We start from the raw sequence: 19,536 nt of genomic DNA on the forward strand, positions 1-19,536 counted from the left end.
AATCAACATTTTTCTTAGGTGGATTTGCCTTGGTCAATAGACTCTATACTCTGAAGTTAGAGCCAATTGACATTAAACAATACATTTGTCAAAAAATAAATCAAATGAGTAGATATATAGATAGATACATGTAGACAGATAGATACATGTAAATAAACAGAGACAAATCCAACAAGCACAACATTGAAAATTTCATCAAAATCGGATGTAAAATAAGGAAAAAACAAGGAAATATTAAGGGTTGCTCTGGGCTGAGAATATTGTATTTAAATAAATGGAGTAAAACTCACAGAGCAAAATGCTGAAAATTTCATCAAATCGGATAGCAAATTACGAAGTTAAAGGTTTAGCAATACATATATGCATGTTGTCATGAATATTTATTAGGTGGGCTGATGATGTCACATTCCTTTTTCTTATGTTATTATATGTATGAAATAACAATTATTTCATTTTTTCATACATGTGTATGATGTGTCTCCATTATGATGAAATATGAAGTTGCAGTGCATAAATAACTAATGAAATCAGTTATTAATCCAATTTTTTTAGGTCTTGGTAGAAAATTGTTGCTTAAACCTAATTCCATATGAAAAAATAAAATGAAAAGAACAAGTGGGGATATGACATCATCAGCTCACCTAATTAATATTCATAAAGACATGCCTAGAACTGTTTCTCCGGAGAATGCAAATCTTTAAAATTCAATAACTTCGTAATTTTTTATCCGATTTTGATCAAATTTTCAGTATTTTGCTGTGTAAACTCTATTATTGAAACATGAATATCTTCAGCCTGGAGGATCCCTTTATATGTCATTATCCAATCCCTGAACTAAGAGTATTTTAATACATGTATGTAATTTACATTACAATATTTATACATTAAAATTATAATTGACTATGATGAGGTCAAAAGTTTACACACTCATGAAAATCAGTGAAATTTGTTCGCTTGCCGAAGATTGTAAAATTTACAATATCTTCAGAAATATGAACACTACATGTTGTACCATGACTGATTTGGTATCAAATGAAAGAGCGTATTAAAGCTCTTTAACATACTTTGGATGCCGTTGGGATAAAAATATATGTAAGATGGAATTTTCTTTGAAGAAAGAAGTACTTATAGAATGTATGCAGGCCTGAATGCATATTGTTTATTATATTTTCAAACATCGTTTCATAGAAATATAAAAATGTCAAATGTATGATTTATAATACTTTTTCTATCATAATATGTTACCACTGAACAAACCGTGTAATCAGTATTATGTTTGTGTAGAGAAGCAACTAGCACAAACTTGTGTGAAATGTTTTGATATCAAGTTTTTTTTTCAATTTGTCTAAAATATGAAGATTTTTTTTTTTAAAATGGCACCTAAATATTTTTCAGCTCCTGATAGAAAAGCAATGTGATGAAGGGGCATGACATACAATTGTACTCATTTGTTTGATATCATATTTGTCATGATAGCACAAATATTTGATACAGTAAGTTTTATGATGTTTGGCAAGTGTCAACTCTTCTTTGAATTTCCTGGGTGTATGTAAGCTTCTGGCCTCAACTGTGCTATATACCGTGTTTACACATTGACTCGGCTCGGGTGTTGAATCCGCAAGCCGGGTTGAACACTGCGAAGAAGGGATCAGAGATCGCGTTTATACGTACATATAAAAAGGCGAGTTCAACACGGCTCGTGAATCTCGAACGGAAGAAGAATTATGACGTCGCAAAGTAAACGCGGGAAATTCATCGCCGGAATTGAATCTTGTCCGTGCGAACAACAACAATGCCAAAAGTGAAAGCGCGCGCAGTGACCTGGTCAAGAGAGTTCGACACGGCTTTCTGTTTACACACGAAAAAATTACCGAGTCTGACTCGGCTCGCGGGTTGAAACCTACGATTTTGGCGGATCAAAAAAGCCGTGTTCGACACGGCTCGCGGATCACACTGATCGCGTTTACACAGCATAAAATTGCCGTGTTGAGCACGGCTCGCGTGTCGAACCCCCGAGCCGTGTCGCTGTGTAAACACGGTATTAGTTTAATATCTAGGCCAAGGTATATATTAGTGATTGTTTAGGCCTATATTAATTATGTTTCCATGCTATTGTATTACTTGGATATATTATTATGTCTTATACATTTACTTTTTTTATATGCCGTCTAGACTTTTATGGTATCACGCTCGGTGTCCGTCGTCTGTCTGTCCATTAACTTTTCCTTCTAAATGTGATAACTTCAGTTGAACTTTAACCTAGGCTCATATAATCTGGTGTGTAAGATACGAGCATGGATCCCAGGAGGGTTTTTAATTTTGAGGTCAAAAGGTCAAAAGTCAAGGTCACAGTGAAATATTTTCATCTTTACCCTTCTGCAGTCCTTGTAAATACGAACTTCAGTTTAACTTTAACCTAGGCTCATATAATTTGGTGTGTATGATACTAGCATGGATCCCAGGAGGGTTATTGATTTTGAGGTCAAAAGGTCAAAAGCACTAGCATACCTAGGGGGGGGGGAGGGGCAGGGGGAGCAATCTGCTCCCCCCCAATGAGTCACAACCCATGCAAAGGAAGTATCCCTGCCCCCCTGGCGAGCTTGAAAGACCTTTTTTGCCCCCCCCCTGACGATATCCTTTATTTGTGATTGAAGACCTTTTTTTTGCTTATTAAATTTTTTGGCGGACGGTTTTGCCCCCCCCCCCGTGGAAAATCCTAGGTACGCCACTGGTCAAAAGTCAAGGTCACAGTGACCTATTTTCATTGTACCCTTCTGAACTCCTTGTAAACGTGATAACTTTAGTTTAACTGAACCTAGGCTCATATATTTTGGTATGTACATAGCGTATCAGCCGTCTCCCGATAATCTCTGTCAGCTTCGAAAGACTCAACCAGCCTTATCCTGTCTTCATTATGGATGCGGTTGTATCTTACGTGCGCCATGATATAACAGCATTGACGATATAGGAATGAACAAACTTGATGCCACCTTTTATACCTTTATCAAATTTAACCCAACATACACAGTACATTTTATTAAAGAAATGGAATGTGTAACAGTTGTTGTTAATAATGTCCACCAATGTATATTCGAAAGCTACCGAAATTATAAGTGGAAACCAAAAGATGAAATGTAAAGAATGCATTACTGAAGGAGATGAAAGAAATAAATATACAATTTGTGTCAAGCAGCTGGGGAGGAACAAAATAACTTCCTAAATAAGCAGGCCACTGCTTCTATGTAATTTACATTATTTTTTACAAGCATCTGTAAAGAAAAATGTAAATTGTCCAGTGCAGATTTATAAATGGTTACTGGTGGCACACATACTGCAGGTTGGGAAAAAACAAGCGAAGAATGTTTTAATATGTATTACAAGTCATGTATACAGTGCTAAATTGAATGCACAGTTAGTTTATGAACATGGGTACCCAATAGCGAAATTGAACGCTCTGTCTTCAGTCATGTGACCTCCGGTGTTAACTTGTGTGCACTATGGTGAATCTGATTGATGTTTTTACACTTTTGATTGCCCTATAGCCAAATTGAATGCCCATTATGAATTTTTGGTTGCTCTTTAGCGATATTGAATGAACTATTTATACTCTTGCATCATGCACTGAGTGCGAAATTGAAGGGGAAAACCTATATTATACTTGGTTCTTACATGTATGTACCAGGGCCAAGATGGAAAATGGTGATTACGTGTCCATGTACATGTATAATTGTATATACATGTATATACATGTATATCTGATCTTAAACCTGTTGTAGATATGTGTGAATAAGTAAATAATTGAATTAAATTTTAAGTTTCGCCTAATTTCATAAAACAGTTATATGCACATCCTGGCTGGTTTTCACTCACTATTTCTTTTGTATTCTGATTTTCTCCTTATTGTCCTATGAAACAAAGTTTTGTTTTCACTGAACATGTGGAATTACATGTACAGTATAATTGTTTAACATTTGATGGTTCAGTCCAGTTGGTCCTTGTCAAATCTATAAAAAATGAAATATTTCATAATTCAAACGATAAAAAACAAAAGAAATAGTGAGTGAGGGACATCATCCACTCTCTTATTTGCATGTCACTGAGTTGTGCATATACATGTAGTTATAACTGTTTCGTGAAAAATGAATGAAAGTTTAAATGTCATAGATTTCTTATTTTACATCTGATTTTGATGTCATTTTCAGCATTATCCTTGTTTGACTTTTAATTATTGATTCAAACCTACATTTTTCTGTGGACTTGACCTTTAATATTGCTTATTCTATTGTTATTCTGAATATTTCCATTTTTATCATTGGCATCTAATTTCAGATCTGGATTGGTTGACGTAGCGCGATTATGGAGAGATTCTGGGCAGAGAGAGGTGAGTTTTTAATTCAGAAAACAAAAAGATAAAATTTCATGTAGTCTAATTCTGGCATGCATGTATGTTAATGGGTGAAAATCAATACCTTTATGAGCATTCATATTCTTTAAAGAAGAGCTTTTAAGAAGAGGTATACATGTACATCTTTTTTTTCAAGTTTGAATTGATTGTAAAATAAATTACATAAATTGTTTTCCCCATCGAAATAAATGCAAAAGAAATCTGTCCCCGTTTGATGGTCTAAATTTACACAGGTTTCACTGTACTTGTACATCTACTTTAACTTGAGATTGATAACCATCTTCCTAGTGAAACATGGCCCAGTAAAGATATTTAAAAATAAATGATTATTTCTTTTCTCCTCTTAATACAGGGTTCTGGACAGGACTTAGTGAACCATGGCCCATTAAAGACATTTAAAACTAAATGATTATTTCTTTTCTCCTCTTAATACAGGGTTCTGGACAAGACTCTAACAACACAAGCTCTGTTCAATGGCAACCAAATTTACCATTTAAAAATGCTTTGAGCCAGGAAGAAATAAAAGACACGCAAAATTTAGTCAGGATTCTGGAGGCCGACGGCCCCGACGCGGAGTCCAACCCCTCGTGCAAGAGGAGAAACAACATTGGTTTCTTTAAAATGCACAAGTGCGGAAGTAGCACTGTACAAAACATACTGATGAGGTACGGCGTGCGTCATCTTCTGAATTTCGTTCTTCCGCCCTCGGGGAATTACCTCGGGCAAAGTTATTTCAACAAACATTTCATGATGTCCTTTCCAGTTCATGAATATAATATCCTATGCCATCATACGCGCTTCAGCAAAGAAGGTATTTATGATACTTTATTGATTCTTGTTTGTAAATTTGTTTTTCTGTTTCTTGGTTAATGATTTATTGATGTGTTTATTTAGTAATTCATTTCATTTCAACACTCCTCCCCTTGGATAGGACGTTAAATGGAGGCCCCGCGTAGAGGAGAATCACCACCTTTGCACGTTAGTAACCCACTGCACTATTCGATTAATAGTAGGGGAAACCCCGCGTAGTGGTCCACCAGCAATCCCCAATCAGTTATATCGGGAGGAGAGACCTGCGGATCACAGTTCTGTGTGCGTGCCCTTTCTTGGCGACCCAGATTGGCTGGCTCCTCCAGTGCGCCTTTGAATGTCTTTGACAGATATGTGGTGCTAATGTATACAAATGATGTGCATCATTAACATCATTTTTACTTAAGTTCAATAATTTCATTTTTACCCCTAAAATTCTTTCATACATTTTATTTATGATCATCTATTTATTGCTTGATTAAAATGCATGTACTCATTGTACTTTGTACTTTTACATTATTGACAACGATGCTTTTATTTAATGAATTGCTTATTTCTCTATTTCTTTGATATTTTTTCTGTAAAAATTGATTTCGTATCAGGGGCCTGTTGCATAAAACTTTTTACCTGAGAAAACTCTGGTAAAAACTGAAAACTAAGGTTAGTCTGATTTCTGCCATTGACTTTAACACAGGGCAAAAACTCAGGTAAAAACAAACTGAGTTTTCTCAGGTAGAAAGTGTCAATGGGCCACTGGATTTTGTTTGTCTTCAATTATTGCTTAATTTCTTGGCTTTCTCTATTGGAATTTAAAGCAGTACAGATCAGCATTTGTGGTCAATAAAATCAATAAAATAATACTGATACATTTTTCATAATTGACACTATTTTTGCCAGATCACATATTAAACCGTTTTCAAATATTGGATATCTTCAAATTTAGTCATAATTTTGTAACAATAAAATTATCACCCTTCAAAATACCCCTTACATTTAAATGCATCTTTTATTTCTTTCTATGTCTGAACTGGTAGGTACATTAAAAGAATATTTTACGAGCTTTCCATAGACAATATTTTTTTTTCAATTTATGGTCATACTATATTAGATGAGTACACACATGTTCATGCAGTCATAATTCATTTTCTTGCAGACTTTGATCAACATTGATTCATGAACATTCATGTACCTCTACTATTGCACATCCAGTTCCATACTGCAGTTGAAATTTAACTTTTTATTTTCCTTCTCAAGAACACTATAAAAATGAACATTATGAGCTTTCCTTTCCAATTTTATAGGAAGCATTTGTATTGTGTTACGTTGTATATGATAATCAATAAACCTTGCTACTCTTTTATTGATTTTTACCAAACCATTATTACCTTCTTCCCAAGCATAAGGGAGCCAAACTAATGACCTTTTTTGGCATTTTTTTGCTCATGTTGTAAAACACAAAAGCACAAAACGACCGAAAATGCTTCCTAACAAATTTGGAAAACCAACCCCTTACAAAATATTCAGAGATAACTTATCCAAACTTGCAATGAAACCATCTTTTGTATAAATTTACTATTCCAAAAATAATCCCAAATAGGGAAATCGAATTCCTCTGCGTACAACCTACCTGTAGTTTTTACTAGTGTATTACATTATGGACTAGTTGGTATTTCCTTCATAGATAATAGTTTTATTCTGTTTCATAATTTAAAAAAATTACCCTTTTATTATTCTGAATCATCCAATTCTCTATTCCGAGTTATATATTTTCGCTTTAGTATAAACTCCTCTAATATTTTATGCTCATTCATTTTTTTTATGTTTGATATACCCTGCCTGTGTCAGCAGGCACGGATCCAGGGGGAGGGGGCACATGCTCCCCCTTTTGAGAAGCAAAATCAAAATTTTGGCAATGCTCTAGAAACGGCCTGGCATCTTGCTGAAAACAGTCTAGCAAGTGGCCAGACTGTTTCTTGGCAGTTGACAAAATTTTTGTAGCAAGTAGCCAAAATCGTTTTACTGAGTTGCCAGACTGTCCGTTGAGCGGACCCGCTGCCCCTTAGTTCCCCCGCCCAAACCAGCGGGCTAGGCGAGCGGGGTACAGACTGGCATCCTTTGATATTGAATACCTTTTTTAAAATTTTTATTTTTTTTATTGTCAAATTTTTTTCTGGTGCGAAATATCCTTTATTTCTGGTTGAAAACCTTTTTTTTTCGTTTTGCTTGTCAATTTTTTCTCGGGTAGGAAATATCCTTTGGTTGGAAACCTTTCTTTTTTTGGGGGGCTTGTCAAAATATTCCTCCGAAAAATTTGCTCCCCCTTTTGGAAAATCCTGGATCCGCCCCTGTGTGTCAGTAATGTGACCGAGTCCTGGGCTCTCTTTTCTCATGTCTGAATTAAAGTATAAAATGTATCTGCATTGTATATACAGTACTGTTCCTTTATTGCTTTCTGTTCAATAAAGTGATGCAAAACAATGTCGACTGGAGTCTGAATGTGCAGACTAGTAATAAATGTGCACGTACTTAAAGCTTGTGTATACAATGTAGTTTTGGTAAATCCACCAAAATGCGCCTATCACTATTCCAATTCATTGCTAGCTAATATGAATGGATATGCCCTATTACAGTTATGATGTGGAGGATATGAAATGAAAATGTGTTTTACAGGATAAATTTTGCGATTTTACATGGAAATTTAACTTGATCGGGTCGCCCGATCAAATTAAAATATCTGTGTGTTTTTGTCTTTCAATTAAATCCTATTCCAAATCATGGAATGGGCTGAAACTTTCAAGATATGTTCTTTGTCTGTAACTTTTGGATATCTAATCACTAAATTTATTAGATAAGTGCTTGAATGCCCATTTTTAAAATTTAAAACAAGCATCGCCAAGAGAGGGCGCTATATATCCAAGATTTGAATATTTGAAATTTTCTCAGAGAAGTGCAGTTGGAAAAATAAATAATCGCTCTCTACGCTTCAGTAAGACTGTCATATTAGATGATATTCGATTATCAATCACATTATTGACCCTTTACCAAAGCTATACACAGGCTTTAAACATTTATCTTCCCTAATTAGTTTTTTTTTATGTGTCCTCAGCTGTTACTTCATGGAAGGCAAATATTGAAAATGAAGAAAAACAAATTTACTCTAAAATCAGATTCTGTCTGTCTATTAAAAGTCAAAAAGGTTAATGGGGTGAGTTACCCTACAGGTGGGCGTTTCATAAAGCTGTTCATAAGATAATAGCTCTTTACCATGCTTGATATAAAATGGTTTTATGAAAGAGAAAAATGTGTGTGTGTGGGGGGGGGGGCATAAGTGGGGGAGGGGGGTCCTGCCCTCCTATTAAAAATCCCCTTGAACTTGAGGGGGGGGGACGATCCCCCCTAAAATTTTGGTTGATAACCATTTTTTTTTTTTGCTTGACAAATTTTTTACCTGTGTCCATCACAAAATTTCAGGTGGACCCCCCTAAATTTTTTGGCTTCCGCTGGCAAAGGGTGGGGGGTATGCACTCAAATTATATTTTGACGGTGCTGTGTCTAAAGCTGTGAAATGAAGTATAAACTAAAAGATATTACTGGCTCTTGGAAATCATTTAGCCATGTACATGTTCCCTTTTGATCCTATGTGCGTACAAATGGATAAGTTTTGTTTTTGGGAAGGGGTCTTTGGGCTGAGAATTTTTCTAGTCGGCTCTGAGCTAAATTGGTTATCTCTATGAATAGATGACTCAAACTGAGGTCTGTAAAAGAGGTACATCAAAGCTTTAAATGTACCCATACCACATTGTACTGTACATTATTGGATTTTCCTATCCATTTTTGTCAGGATCTTTTTTATTAATTCATATTTTTCTGTTTGAAAATTCTAGTAATAAATCTTACCCACAGAATGAATATCAAATCTTAAATTGCATAATTTTAGAACTGCATTCCATCTGACAGTAAATCATAAGTTTGAAAAAAAAACGATATCTTTAGGTTTACTTCGACTAATTACCTGCTGTACAAACAACAGATGTTGAACATCAAATAAAAAATAAATCACGACAGCTGGACAGGTGTACATGACCCCTTTCATACTACACTGGCGTATTTGATCCAGATTAATACCCAGACTTTTTCAATTGTGTATGTGTATAAACCCTGCTCTTTTTTTTTTTCAAGGTAGCAAGAACGCATCCAATGGGTTTCAGTTTCAATGACGATTACATATAAAAATCATTGGATACATGGACAAGGTTTACTGTTCACCATGTGTAATATGAAGAAGGGAAGGAAATACAGGCAGAAAGATTGAAATGGAAAGACGAGATAGAATGAACAGAGAAAATTAGAAATATTCTTTTCTTGAAATTGAGTGAAGTCCTGAAAAGGACTATAAACCAGATGAGCTGAGCTGAACATGGCTTGAGTAGCGATGGTTTGAGTAGTAGCAGGTTGAAGTGAAGAGAGGTTACTCGACGTTTCGGCGAACCGTAAACCTTCTCCACGTTCATAATTCCACCATGCAAGCCTACAAAGATCATCTGAATTGTTAGATATTATTTTGTATGATGAGCAGTGAATGCGAAGGATCGGCCAATCAGATTGCAGGGATTTTGATATCTGTTCTACCATGTTAAAATAAACTTGTTGCTTGGATCATGACCTTCAAGGCATATACATGTATATCATTCTTGCAAGTCTGTATGGATACATGTACATGTATGTACATACCAGCATATATTGTATGCTAGTCTGCAGGCGCAGACTCATATTTGACACTTTAACCAATATTATACCTTGTCTAGAGTGAAGGACAGCGGCGTACCTAGGATTTTCCTAGGGGGGGGGGGCAAATTCGTCCGCCAAAAAATTTTACAAGCAAAAAAAAAAAGGTCTTCAACTACAAATAAAGGATTTTGTACCAGAAAAAAATTTGACAAGCAAAAAAAAAGAAAAAAGGAAAAAAAAAAAGGTCTTCAACCACAAGTAAAGGATTTCGTACCCAAAAAAAATGACAAGCAAAAAAAAAAGATCTTCAAGTTCAGAGGAGCAGGCCACTTGTGGCTCGTCAGGGGGGTCAGGGATACGTCCCCTGCATGGTTCTAAACGCCACCATCTCTGTCTGTGCATGGACCTATCGGTAGAGCCAGCCACAGTAGGGGAAGGCGGGGTAAGTTGAGCATAGGGGCAAGTTGTGCCACCACCTCCAGGCCAATAATGAATGATTCGGACATTGTGGTGGTGTCATGTATTGATGACCCATTACATAACCCTTTACCCAACCATGTTGTTTTTGACTTTGAAACAAAAAGTACTTTTTTAGACGGAAAAATACAAATTTCAGCAAAAAAGTGACAAGGGGTGTAAAATACTGGAGTGCTGTTTCCCCACACACGTCTTTAAATATGATAAAGAAATAATAACAATATTGTTAGACCAGGTATGGATCTTCATTTTTTTCATAGTCTTTTAAATGATGGATGCATAAGAAATGAGTGGATTTGAAAATATCGCATTAAGTTCGGACTGGGGTACTTTGAGCCAGCCAACATGGGGCAAGTTGAGCCATGGTAATTCTTATGGTAATAAGAGTGAAAAATAAAAAAAACTTGAAAAGACATTGATATGCAGGCAGAAAGTTGTAAATTCACATGACAGTTCTTTTACTTTTAGTGGATGTTAGTATTTATAGAGAATTAGCAAGTGAAAAGACTTTAAATAAAAAATTGACATCCTGGTTCTTCCCGCATACATTTTGTACATAGTTTTTGTGGCCCAACTTACCCCAGGAGGTGGCACAACTTACCCTACATATGGGGCAAGTTGAGCCATTTGACATCATTTTTTTCAAAGGTCACAATGAATTTCAGTGTGGGGGTAGAAAGTTATATATAGGTGAAAAATGTTTCCCAAGAAAAAAATTTAAAGGCAAGGTACTTATTTCTACAATATTATTAGTCATATCAATTCTAACATGCAAAATGCAAAAAGTGTCACAACTTACCCCGCCTTCCCCTACATAGTGAACCTAGTCTCACTCCTTCAGACTCTGCATTATTCACCATGCGAATTGCATAATCTAAGGGTCTGTGCCTACAGACTAAAAATGTAGCGTACAAGTATGATCAAAGAAACAAATCCACTCCATCCAGGGTGCCCATATTTCACAAAATGAAAAACGGGACAATTGACAAACGAAGATCAACAAAGAAGGCCACACAAAGTGTTAGACTTGTGAAAAAAATATAAAGAATTGGAAGGGAAGGTGAACGAAAGAAGAGATGATTGAGAAGGAAAGAAAATAAAGGAAAACAGACAAAGTAACAGAAAGTTAGAATAAAAGAAGGATGAAAGAAATAAAAAAGAGATAAAAAAAGGTTTCCGTCATTCTTTGAAATGAATATAGAAAGAAAGAAAGAAAGAAAAGAAAGGAAGGGGAGATGAGTAAATGTCTGAAAGACAAAATAAAGGAGAGAATTAAAGGGGAATAGGGTAAGAAAAAGAAGGAGGAAAGAGATAATGAAGGAAATAAACATGTTTCCTTCATTCTTTGAAAGAAAGAAAAAAGAAAATGGAAGGAAGGAAGGGAAAGATAGAAACAAAAGAAAGAAAGAAAGAATAAGGGAAAAGAATAAGAAGGGAAAAAATAAAGAAAGAGTGGAAGGGAAGAATGAAGGGAGGAGAGAACGAAAAAAAGAGAAAATAATGGAAGGAGAGAAAGAACGAAAAGAAACAGGAGACGAAGAGAGAAGGAAGCCAAGGTAATTATAATATAGGATATTTATATTGCGCACATTTCCACCTTGTTAGGTGCTCAAGGCGCTCCTAAGAAGTTATATGGAAAGAAAGAATGAAGGAAATAAAAAAGGATATTTGATAAAGAAGGAAAGTAAGAGAAAAGAAAAAGAAAGAAAAATGAACAGAGAGAAAAAAGAAAATGTCTAGGAAAGAAAGATAGGAAACTAATATATAGATAAATGGTTTATTAATAAAAATCAAGACATCATCGCGGCTAAGGCCGATTTGCGATGTATTCATAATTAATAAAGACACAAAAAATATTCAAACAATAACACAGATAATTACAAAATAAATAATACGGATAAAGTATGGTATTGGAAATAAAGATAGATGGAACAAAAAAGGGCAAGCAGAAAGGATAGGGTATATATAAAAGAAAGAAAAAGTTCAAACTTCAAGTAAACAAAAAAATCCAATCATCTAATAAAAATCATAATTTCATTTGGTGTTTTTTAAATGTATTTTTAAAATTTAAAAAATAAAATGTTTTAGAAATGAATAAAATTTCAAAGTGAAACATTATTGTTAAACTTAAAACTACATCACGGCATCGCGTGCACACCAAGACTCAAAACGAAAGCTGAAACAACTAGATCTATAAAAACTCAATAACTTGTTCCTCCGATTACATCTCCAAATCATTAATCTTAGAATCCATAGCATAATTATAAGAATTTCCCGCCGATTTTGTGATTATTTTGGTGGAAAAACTGTTTATCATGTGAGATTGTTTTCACCATTGAGAATTTGCTTCGATCCTACATGTCTAGCTAGTAGCCTGCCACACACAGGCAGGAGACCAGTTCGTTTGCAATGCATTGGGTTAGCAAGAAATCACCGCAGAACTTGCAAAAGTTTACAGTAAATATCGATTTAATTGTTGTCCCTGCTTCGTCAGCTGTTGGTTATTTAATGAAAGTTCGTCACTTTTAAATGTATTAACTACATTTTGTTCAATATTCTGAAATACGGGACAAATAGGCGTCCCGGGAAGGGTTTGTCAGGACGCCGGGACACAGGAGCAAAATACGGGACAATCCCGGAAAATACGGGACGTCTGGTCACCCTGACTCCATCCTATCTACATGTACACACATACATTACAGTTTGGTGTGGTTTTCAGTTTAGTTGAGGATCTCCCGGAAAGATTGACGAATTCATAGTTTTCAAAAGCTTATTTTCCTGAAAAGAACTCTTAATTTGTGGAATCTGATTTTTTCACTTTCACACTTATCGCAGTGAAATTAAGAAAACAAATGAAATTAAAATGAGGAGTCCCATGGCTTTTAATAATTAAAGGGATGGTCCGGGCTGAATATATTTATATCTTTACATAGAGTAGAATTCACTGAGCAAAATAGCGAAAATTTCATCAAAATCAGATACAGCTGTAACAAGTAATAAAGTTATTAAAGTTTATAGTTTAGCAATATTTTGTGAAAACAGTCGTCATGAATATTCATTAGGCAAGCTGATGATGTCACATCCCCACTCTCTCTTTTCTTATGGTATTACATAAAATCACATTTTTTCATTATTTCATACTTTTGTGAATAATATGTCTCCCTTATAATGAAATAAGTTGCAGCAATACATATATCTAATGCACTAAATCAGTTGTCAATCCATTTTTTTTTAGTTCTTGGAGGAAAAAAATGAATAAACCTAATTTCATATAATAAAATACAAAAAAAAAACAAGTGGGGATGTGACATCATCAGCACACCTAATGAATATTCATAATGACTGTTTTAACAAAATATTGCTAAATTTTGAAATTCAATAACTTTGTTATTTGTTATCTGATTTTGATGAAATTTTCGGCATTTTGCTCAGTGAATTCTGCTCTATTTATTAAGCTATAAATACTTTCAGCCCAGACCTTCCCTTTAAGTATTAATGAAAGTTGGAAACACTAGATGAAATTCATTTTTTTGTGCAAGAAAGTTCAATATATTATCAAATCCTTTATTAAAACAAAAAAGGTGTGGTAATTTAATACTATGTACATGTACACTCTAAAAACAAATCAGTCAAATTGACTAGACCAGTAGTCAGTTGGGAGCAACTGATATGACAATCACTGATATTCACATTTCTGACATACAGATGTATATTCTTGTCAGAAATAACTGTTCTAGTAAAATATGACTAGAAAATAGTAAAATATGACTAGAATAACAGTTGCACCCAACTGACCCTATTACCTAGTCATTTTTGACTGATTTGTTTTTAGAGTGTTTAGTCTATACTATAGAGCTATATACATGTAGTATATTACATGGGTGGTATGATATTTGTGTGCAAAAACTACATACGCTGTACTACATAGGCTGTGACTCTTTGTTGTTCCCCCTTGATATACAAAAAAATGGATCTATCCCAGGGATCTTGTATGATTTAATTGTGATGTTTGCCAAAATAAAAATAAAAAACATAAAAAAAAACAATCAAGTGCTGGGTTGTGCCTTGTAAATAAAATCTTTACCTCTGTTTAATCAGGTGTGAAAGAGATGAACGATGTTTGATAATTTGTCAACCACTTTCAAGTGCCATGTTTAATTTGCTTAAATACTGTTACTTCATCACTCCAACTACATATATGTGTTTAAAGGACAAGTCCACCCCAACAAAAAGTTTGTTTGAATAGAAAGAGAAAATTCCAACAAGCATAACACCGAAAATTTTATCAAAATAAATAAGAAAGTTATGACTTTTTAAAGTTTTGCTTTATTTCACAAAACAGTTACATGTATATGCACAGCCTGGTCGGTATGCAAATGAGGAGATTAATGACGTCATCCACTCACTATTTCTTTTGTATTTTATTATATGAAATATTCTAATTTTCTCCTCATTGACAAGTGAAACAAAGATTAATTCCTCCCTGAACATATGGAATTAGCATTTTTTTATACTATATGGTTCAGTCAAGTTCCTCATTGTCAAATCTGTAAAAAAAATGAAATATTGTATAATTCAAACAATAAAAAAAAACAAAAGAAATAGTGAGTGATGGACATCATCAACTGACTCATTTGCACATCACTGAGTTGTGCATATCACTGTTTTGTGAAAAATAAGCGAAATGTTAAAATGCCATAACTTTCTTATTTTACTTCTGATTTTGATGAAATTTTCAACGTTATGCTAGTTTGATTTTTCTCTATTTATTCAAATCAACATTTTTCTGGGGTGGACTTGACCTTTAAATAGCTTGAAATGTCTTCAAATGGGATAAACTTTGACACCATTCTCACTACCATCCTAAAACTAGTTTAATGTGTAATAAGAACAGTCGAAACGGTCTTGGAAGCGATCTTCGAAACTGGTTTAGAAAACCACCTCGCGATGTAGTTTTGAAGATCGCTTTGCCTTGTTAAGCTGGTTTTAGTGTGTAGTGAGGACACAACCGTTCTTCGGGAAGCGATCTTTGCACATTTCGAGCATCCTACTTCACACACTGTAATGTGGAATGCATACGCTGCGGGTCCAAATTTACTAAGACCGCTTTATGTGAAGTGGTTTGGAAAACCACTTTACTCTATGTGTAGAGCGTGCAGTGGATTAGTCTTCTGCTTTGAAACAGAGAGTCGAACAGGATGTGCATATAACTGTTTTGTGAAATTAAGCGAAAATTAAAAATGTAATAACTTTCTTATTTTACATCCCATTTTCATGATTTATTTTAGTGTTATGCTTGTTGGATGTTTCTATTTTTATTCCAATCAATTCTTTATTAGGGTGGACTTGTGCTTTAAGATCCTTGTGCTTATCCTTTAATATACTTGTTAAGAAGTACATTTTCACATGATTTTCAGAATATGGAAAAAAGTGTTAAGGGTGCTTTTCGAGACCCCTTGGTCGTGCATGGTATCCACTCGTCAGTGGAAGTGGCCCCCTCGGGACACGGGACAAACTCCCATTCCATATCCACAATGCTCTGTTAAAATATTCAGATCTTTTCCTATACTTGATACCCCTCTTTTTTTTCTTTACAAGTATATTTTGTTTTTATGGACTCATTGTTTATAGTCAGCCCACCTGCGCACTTTGAGACATCTGTATATTTTATCACCCTATAAAGGGGATCTTGTATGATTTAATTGTGACGTTTGCCAAAATCAAAAGAAAAAAAAGACAATCAAGTGCTGGGTTGTGCCTTGTAAATGTTTGCCAAAATCAAAAGAAAAAACCCAAAACAATCAAGTGCTGGGTTGTGCCTTGTAAATAAAATCTTTACCTCTGTTTAATCAGGGTAGAAAGAGATGAATGATGTTTGATAATTTGTCAACTTCTTTCAAGTGCCATGTTTAATTTGCTTAAATAATGGTACTTCATCTCTCCAACTACATATATGTGTTTGAAGGACAAGTCCACCCCAACGAAAAGTTTGTTTGAATAAAAAGAGAAAATTCCAACAAGCATAACACTGAAAATTTCATCAAAATCGGATGTGAAATAAGAAAGTTCTGACGTTTTAAAGTTTTGCTTTATTTCACAAAACAGTTACATGTATATGCACAGCCTGGTCGGTATGCAAATGAGGAGATTAATGACGTCATCCACTCACTATTTCTTTTGTATTTTATTATATGAAATATTCTAATTTTCTCCTCATTGACAAGTGAAACAAAGATTAATTCCTCCCTGAACATATGGAATTAGCATTTTTTTATACTATATGGTTCAGTCAAGTTCCTCATTGTCAAATCTGTAAAAAAAATGAAATATTGTATAATTCAAACAATAAAAAAAACAAAAGAAATAGTGAGTGATGGACATCATCAACTGACTCATTTGCACATCACTGAGTTGTGCATATCACTGTTTTGTGAAAAATAAGCGAAATGTTAAAATGCCATAACTTTCTTATTTTACCTCTGATTTTGATGAAATTTTCAATGTTATGCTAGTTTGATTTTTCTCTATTTATTCAAATCAACATTTTTCTTGGGTGGACTTGACCTTTAAATAGCTTGAAATGTCAAGTAGTGTAGCGTGTTCTCTCCTCTTCAAATGGGATAAACTTTGACACCATTCTCACTACCATCCTAAAACTAGTTTAATGTGTAATAAGAACAGTCGAAACGGTCTTGGAAGCGATCTTCAAAACTGGTTTAGAAAACCACCTCGCGATGTAGTTTTGAAGATCGCTTTGCCTTGTTAAGCTGGTTTTAGTGTGTAGTGAGGACACAACCGTTCTTCGGGAAGCGATCTTCGCACATTTCGAGCATCCTACTTCACACACTGTAATGTGGAATGCATACGCTGCGGGTCCAAATTTACTAAGACCGCTTTATGTGAAGTGGTTTGGAAAACCACTTTACTCTATGTGTAGAGCGTGCAGTGGATTAGTCTTCTGACTTTGAAACAGAGGGTCGAACACGATGTGCATATAACTGTTTTGTGAAATTAAGCGAAACTTAAAAATGTCATAACTTTCTTATTTTACATCCCATTTTCATGATTTTTTTTAGTGATATGCTTGTTGGATGTTTCTATTTTTATTCCAATCAATTCTTTATTAGGGTGGACTTGTGCTTTAAGATCCTTGTGCTTATCCTTTAATATCCTCTACATGTATCTAAACCAATTCCCTCGCACAAAGATATGATGGTGATCTTGCATTTAGCTGTCATTGCTCGCATTCTCTTGAACAAACTCCGGGGAGGGGGGGGGGCACTTAAACTGACGAGTGGATACCATGTGCGACAAAAAAATAACATGTAAAAAGGATGTCTTTTTCAAGATAGGGCACGTTGCGTATGTAACGTAATAAGGGTGTGAAAAACACTAAAATAATGAAAAACGGGTATCTATTTTCGGTAGGAAAACTAGTGATTAGGGTCGAATTTGCGAGGGCATAGAAAATTAAGACTACATGTAAATTTGTTTTATAAAGGATGTACTTCTTGCCCCAAGAGTCAACACTACATGTTTAGAGTACCGTTTTGCGCGAGGTGGGGCTTATACTAAACTACTGGGTAAAGATAATACCGACGACTGACGTCCGTGATAAACCCAATGATGTAGATAAAGGTAAAACCGACGTCCGTGACATAACAATTGAAATATATCGCTGTTCTTGTTTAGGGGTTCAATTTAGGGAATATTTGCCAATAGTATCATTTTGTTTCAAATACTTGTTAAGGGTAGGTTTCACACGCCAATACTTGTTAAGAAGTGCATTTTCACATGATTTTCAGAATATGGAAAAAAAGTGTTAAGGGTGCTTTTCGAGATCCCTTGGTCGCGCATGGTATCCACTCGCCAGTGGAAGTGGCCCCCTCGGGACACGGGACAAACTCCCATTCCATATCCACAATGCTCTGTGAAAATATTCAGATCTTTTCCTATACTTGATACCCCTCTTTTTTTCTTTACAAGTATATTTTGTTTTTATGGACTCATTGTTTATAGTCAGCCCACCTGCGCACTTTGAGACATCTGTATAGGTGGTTTCAAACCGCCTCGATCACAAGAATCCCTGTCAAATTACGAGAACTTTTTTGGGCTAAAAAATACCCATTATTCCTGCATTCACACCGCCCTGAAACATACCCTTTCGGGATAAGTTCCCGAAGTTACGAGCATGCGCAGTATGGTCTGATAAGCAGGTAAGGCGCGAGATTCAAAATCACTAGCCCAGCAACCATCCACGCTGCTGCGCCCAACGACACGCTGGGCTAAAAGTTCCCGTAATTTGCTTTCACATCGCCAAAATAACTGCGACCTTGGAAAATCCCTGGGAAAGTTCTCGTAATTTCGCCAAGTACCTACTATTTAGCGGGTATTTTCTTTCGGGGAAATTATGCGTAGTTTGCTTTCACATTACCAAAATACCTGGTATTTTCTGATCGGGGTAAATTTCCCGATCAGAGAATACCTGGAATTGGCAAACTTTGAGGCGGTCTGAAACCACCTATTGTTTATATTAGTAGTCAGCCCACCTGCGCACTTTGAGACATCTGTACATTATATCACCCTATAAATGTCATTGTTGCTTTCATTATGATTGTATCGGTTTTAGATGCCACCTTGTTGTGAGGATTTTCGGATCGTTTTGCTTTGAGCTAGTTCACATTCACAAGCAACTAACCTACAGTTTTTGTTCTTCTACATGTAGGTCAGGATCATCACCCGGGATGACGATTCTTTTGATGCAAATTTTGTACAGCAAGCTATGGGAGAGTGCTGTCCTGCCCCCTCCCCCATCCTCAGATAGACCCAAAATACCGCAAAATTGCTGTGTATGCCCAGAACTATTAAAGGACAAGTCTACCCCAACAAAAAGTTGATTTCAATAAAAAGAGAAAATTCCAAAAAGCATTACACTGTAAATTTCATCAAAATCGGATGTAAAATAAGAAAGTTATGACATTTTGAATTTTCGCTTAATTTCGCAAAACAGTTCTATTCACATTCTGGTCAGTATGCAAATGAGGAGACAGATGATGTCATCCACTCACTATTTCTTTTGTATTTTATTATATGAAATATTCTAATTTTCTTATTGT

The 19,536-nt window shown here is 35.1% G+C and overlaps 1 protein-coding gene across 1 annotated transcript in view; it reads left to right on the plus strand.

Annotated features, from left to right (window-relative positions):
* LOC121406161 (galactosylceramide sulfotransferase-like) overlaps nt 1-19,536 on the plus strand; it is a 40,738-nt gene that overhangs the window by 15,929 nt on the left and 5,273 nt on the right. Inside the window, exons 2-3 of the mRNA XM_041597180.1 lie at nt 4,330-4,381; nt 4,841-5,216. Coding sequence (XP_041453114.1) covers nt 4,330-4,381; nt 4,841-5,216 — 428 coding nt within the window. The remainder of the gene's footprint in view (nt 1-4,329; nt 4,382-4,840; nt 5,217-19,536) is intronic.

The sequence above is a fragment of the Lytechinus variegatus genome, chromosome 19, assembly GCF_018143015.1.
Source record: "Lytechinus variegatus isolate NC3 chromosome 19, Lvar_3.0, whole genome shotgun sequence".
Lineage (NCBI taxonomy): Eukaryota > Metazoa > Echinodermata > Echinoidea > Temnopleuroida > Toxopneustidae > Lytechinus > Lytechinus variegatus.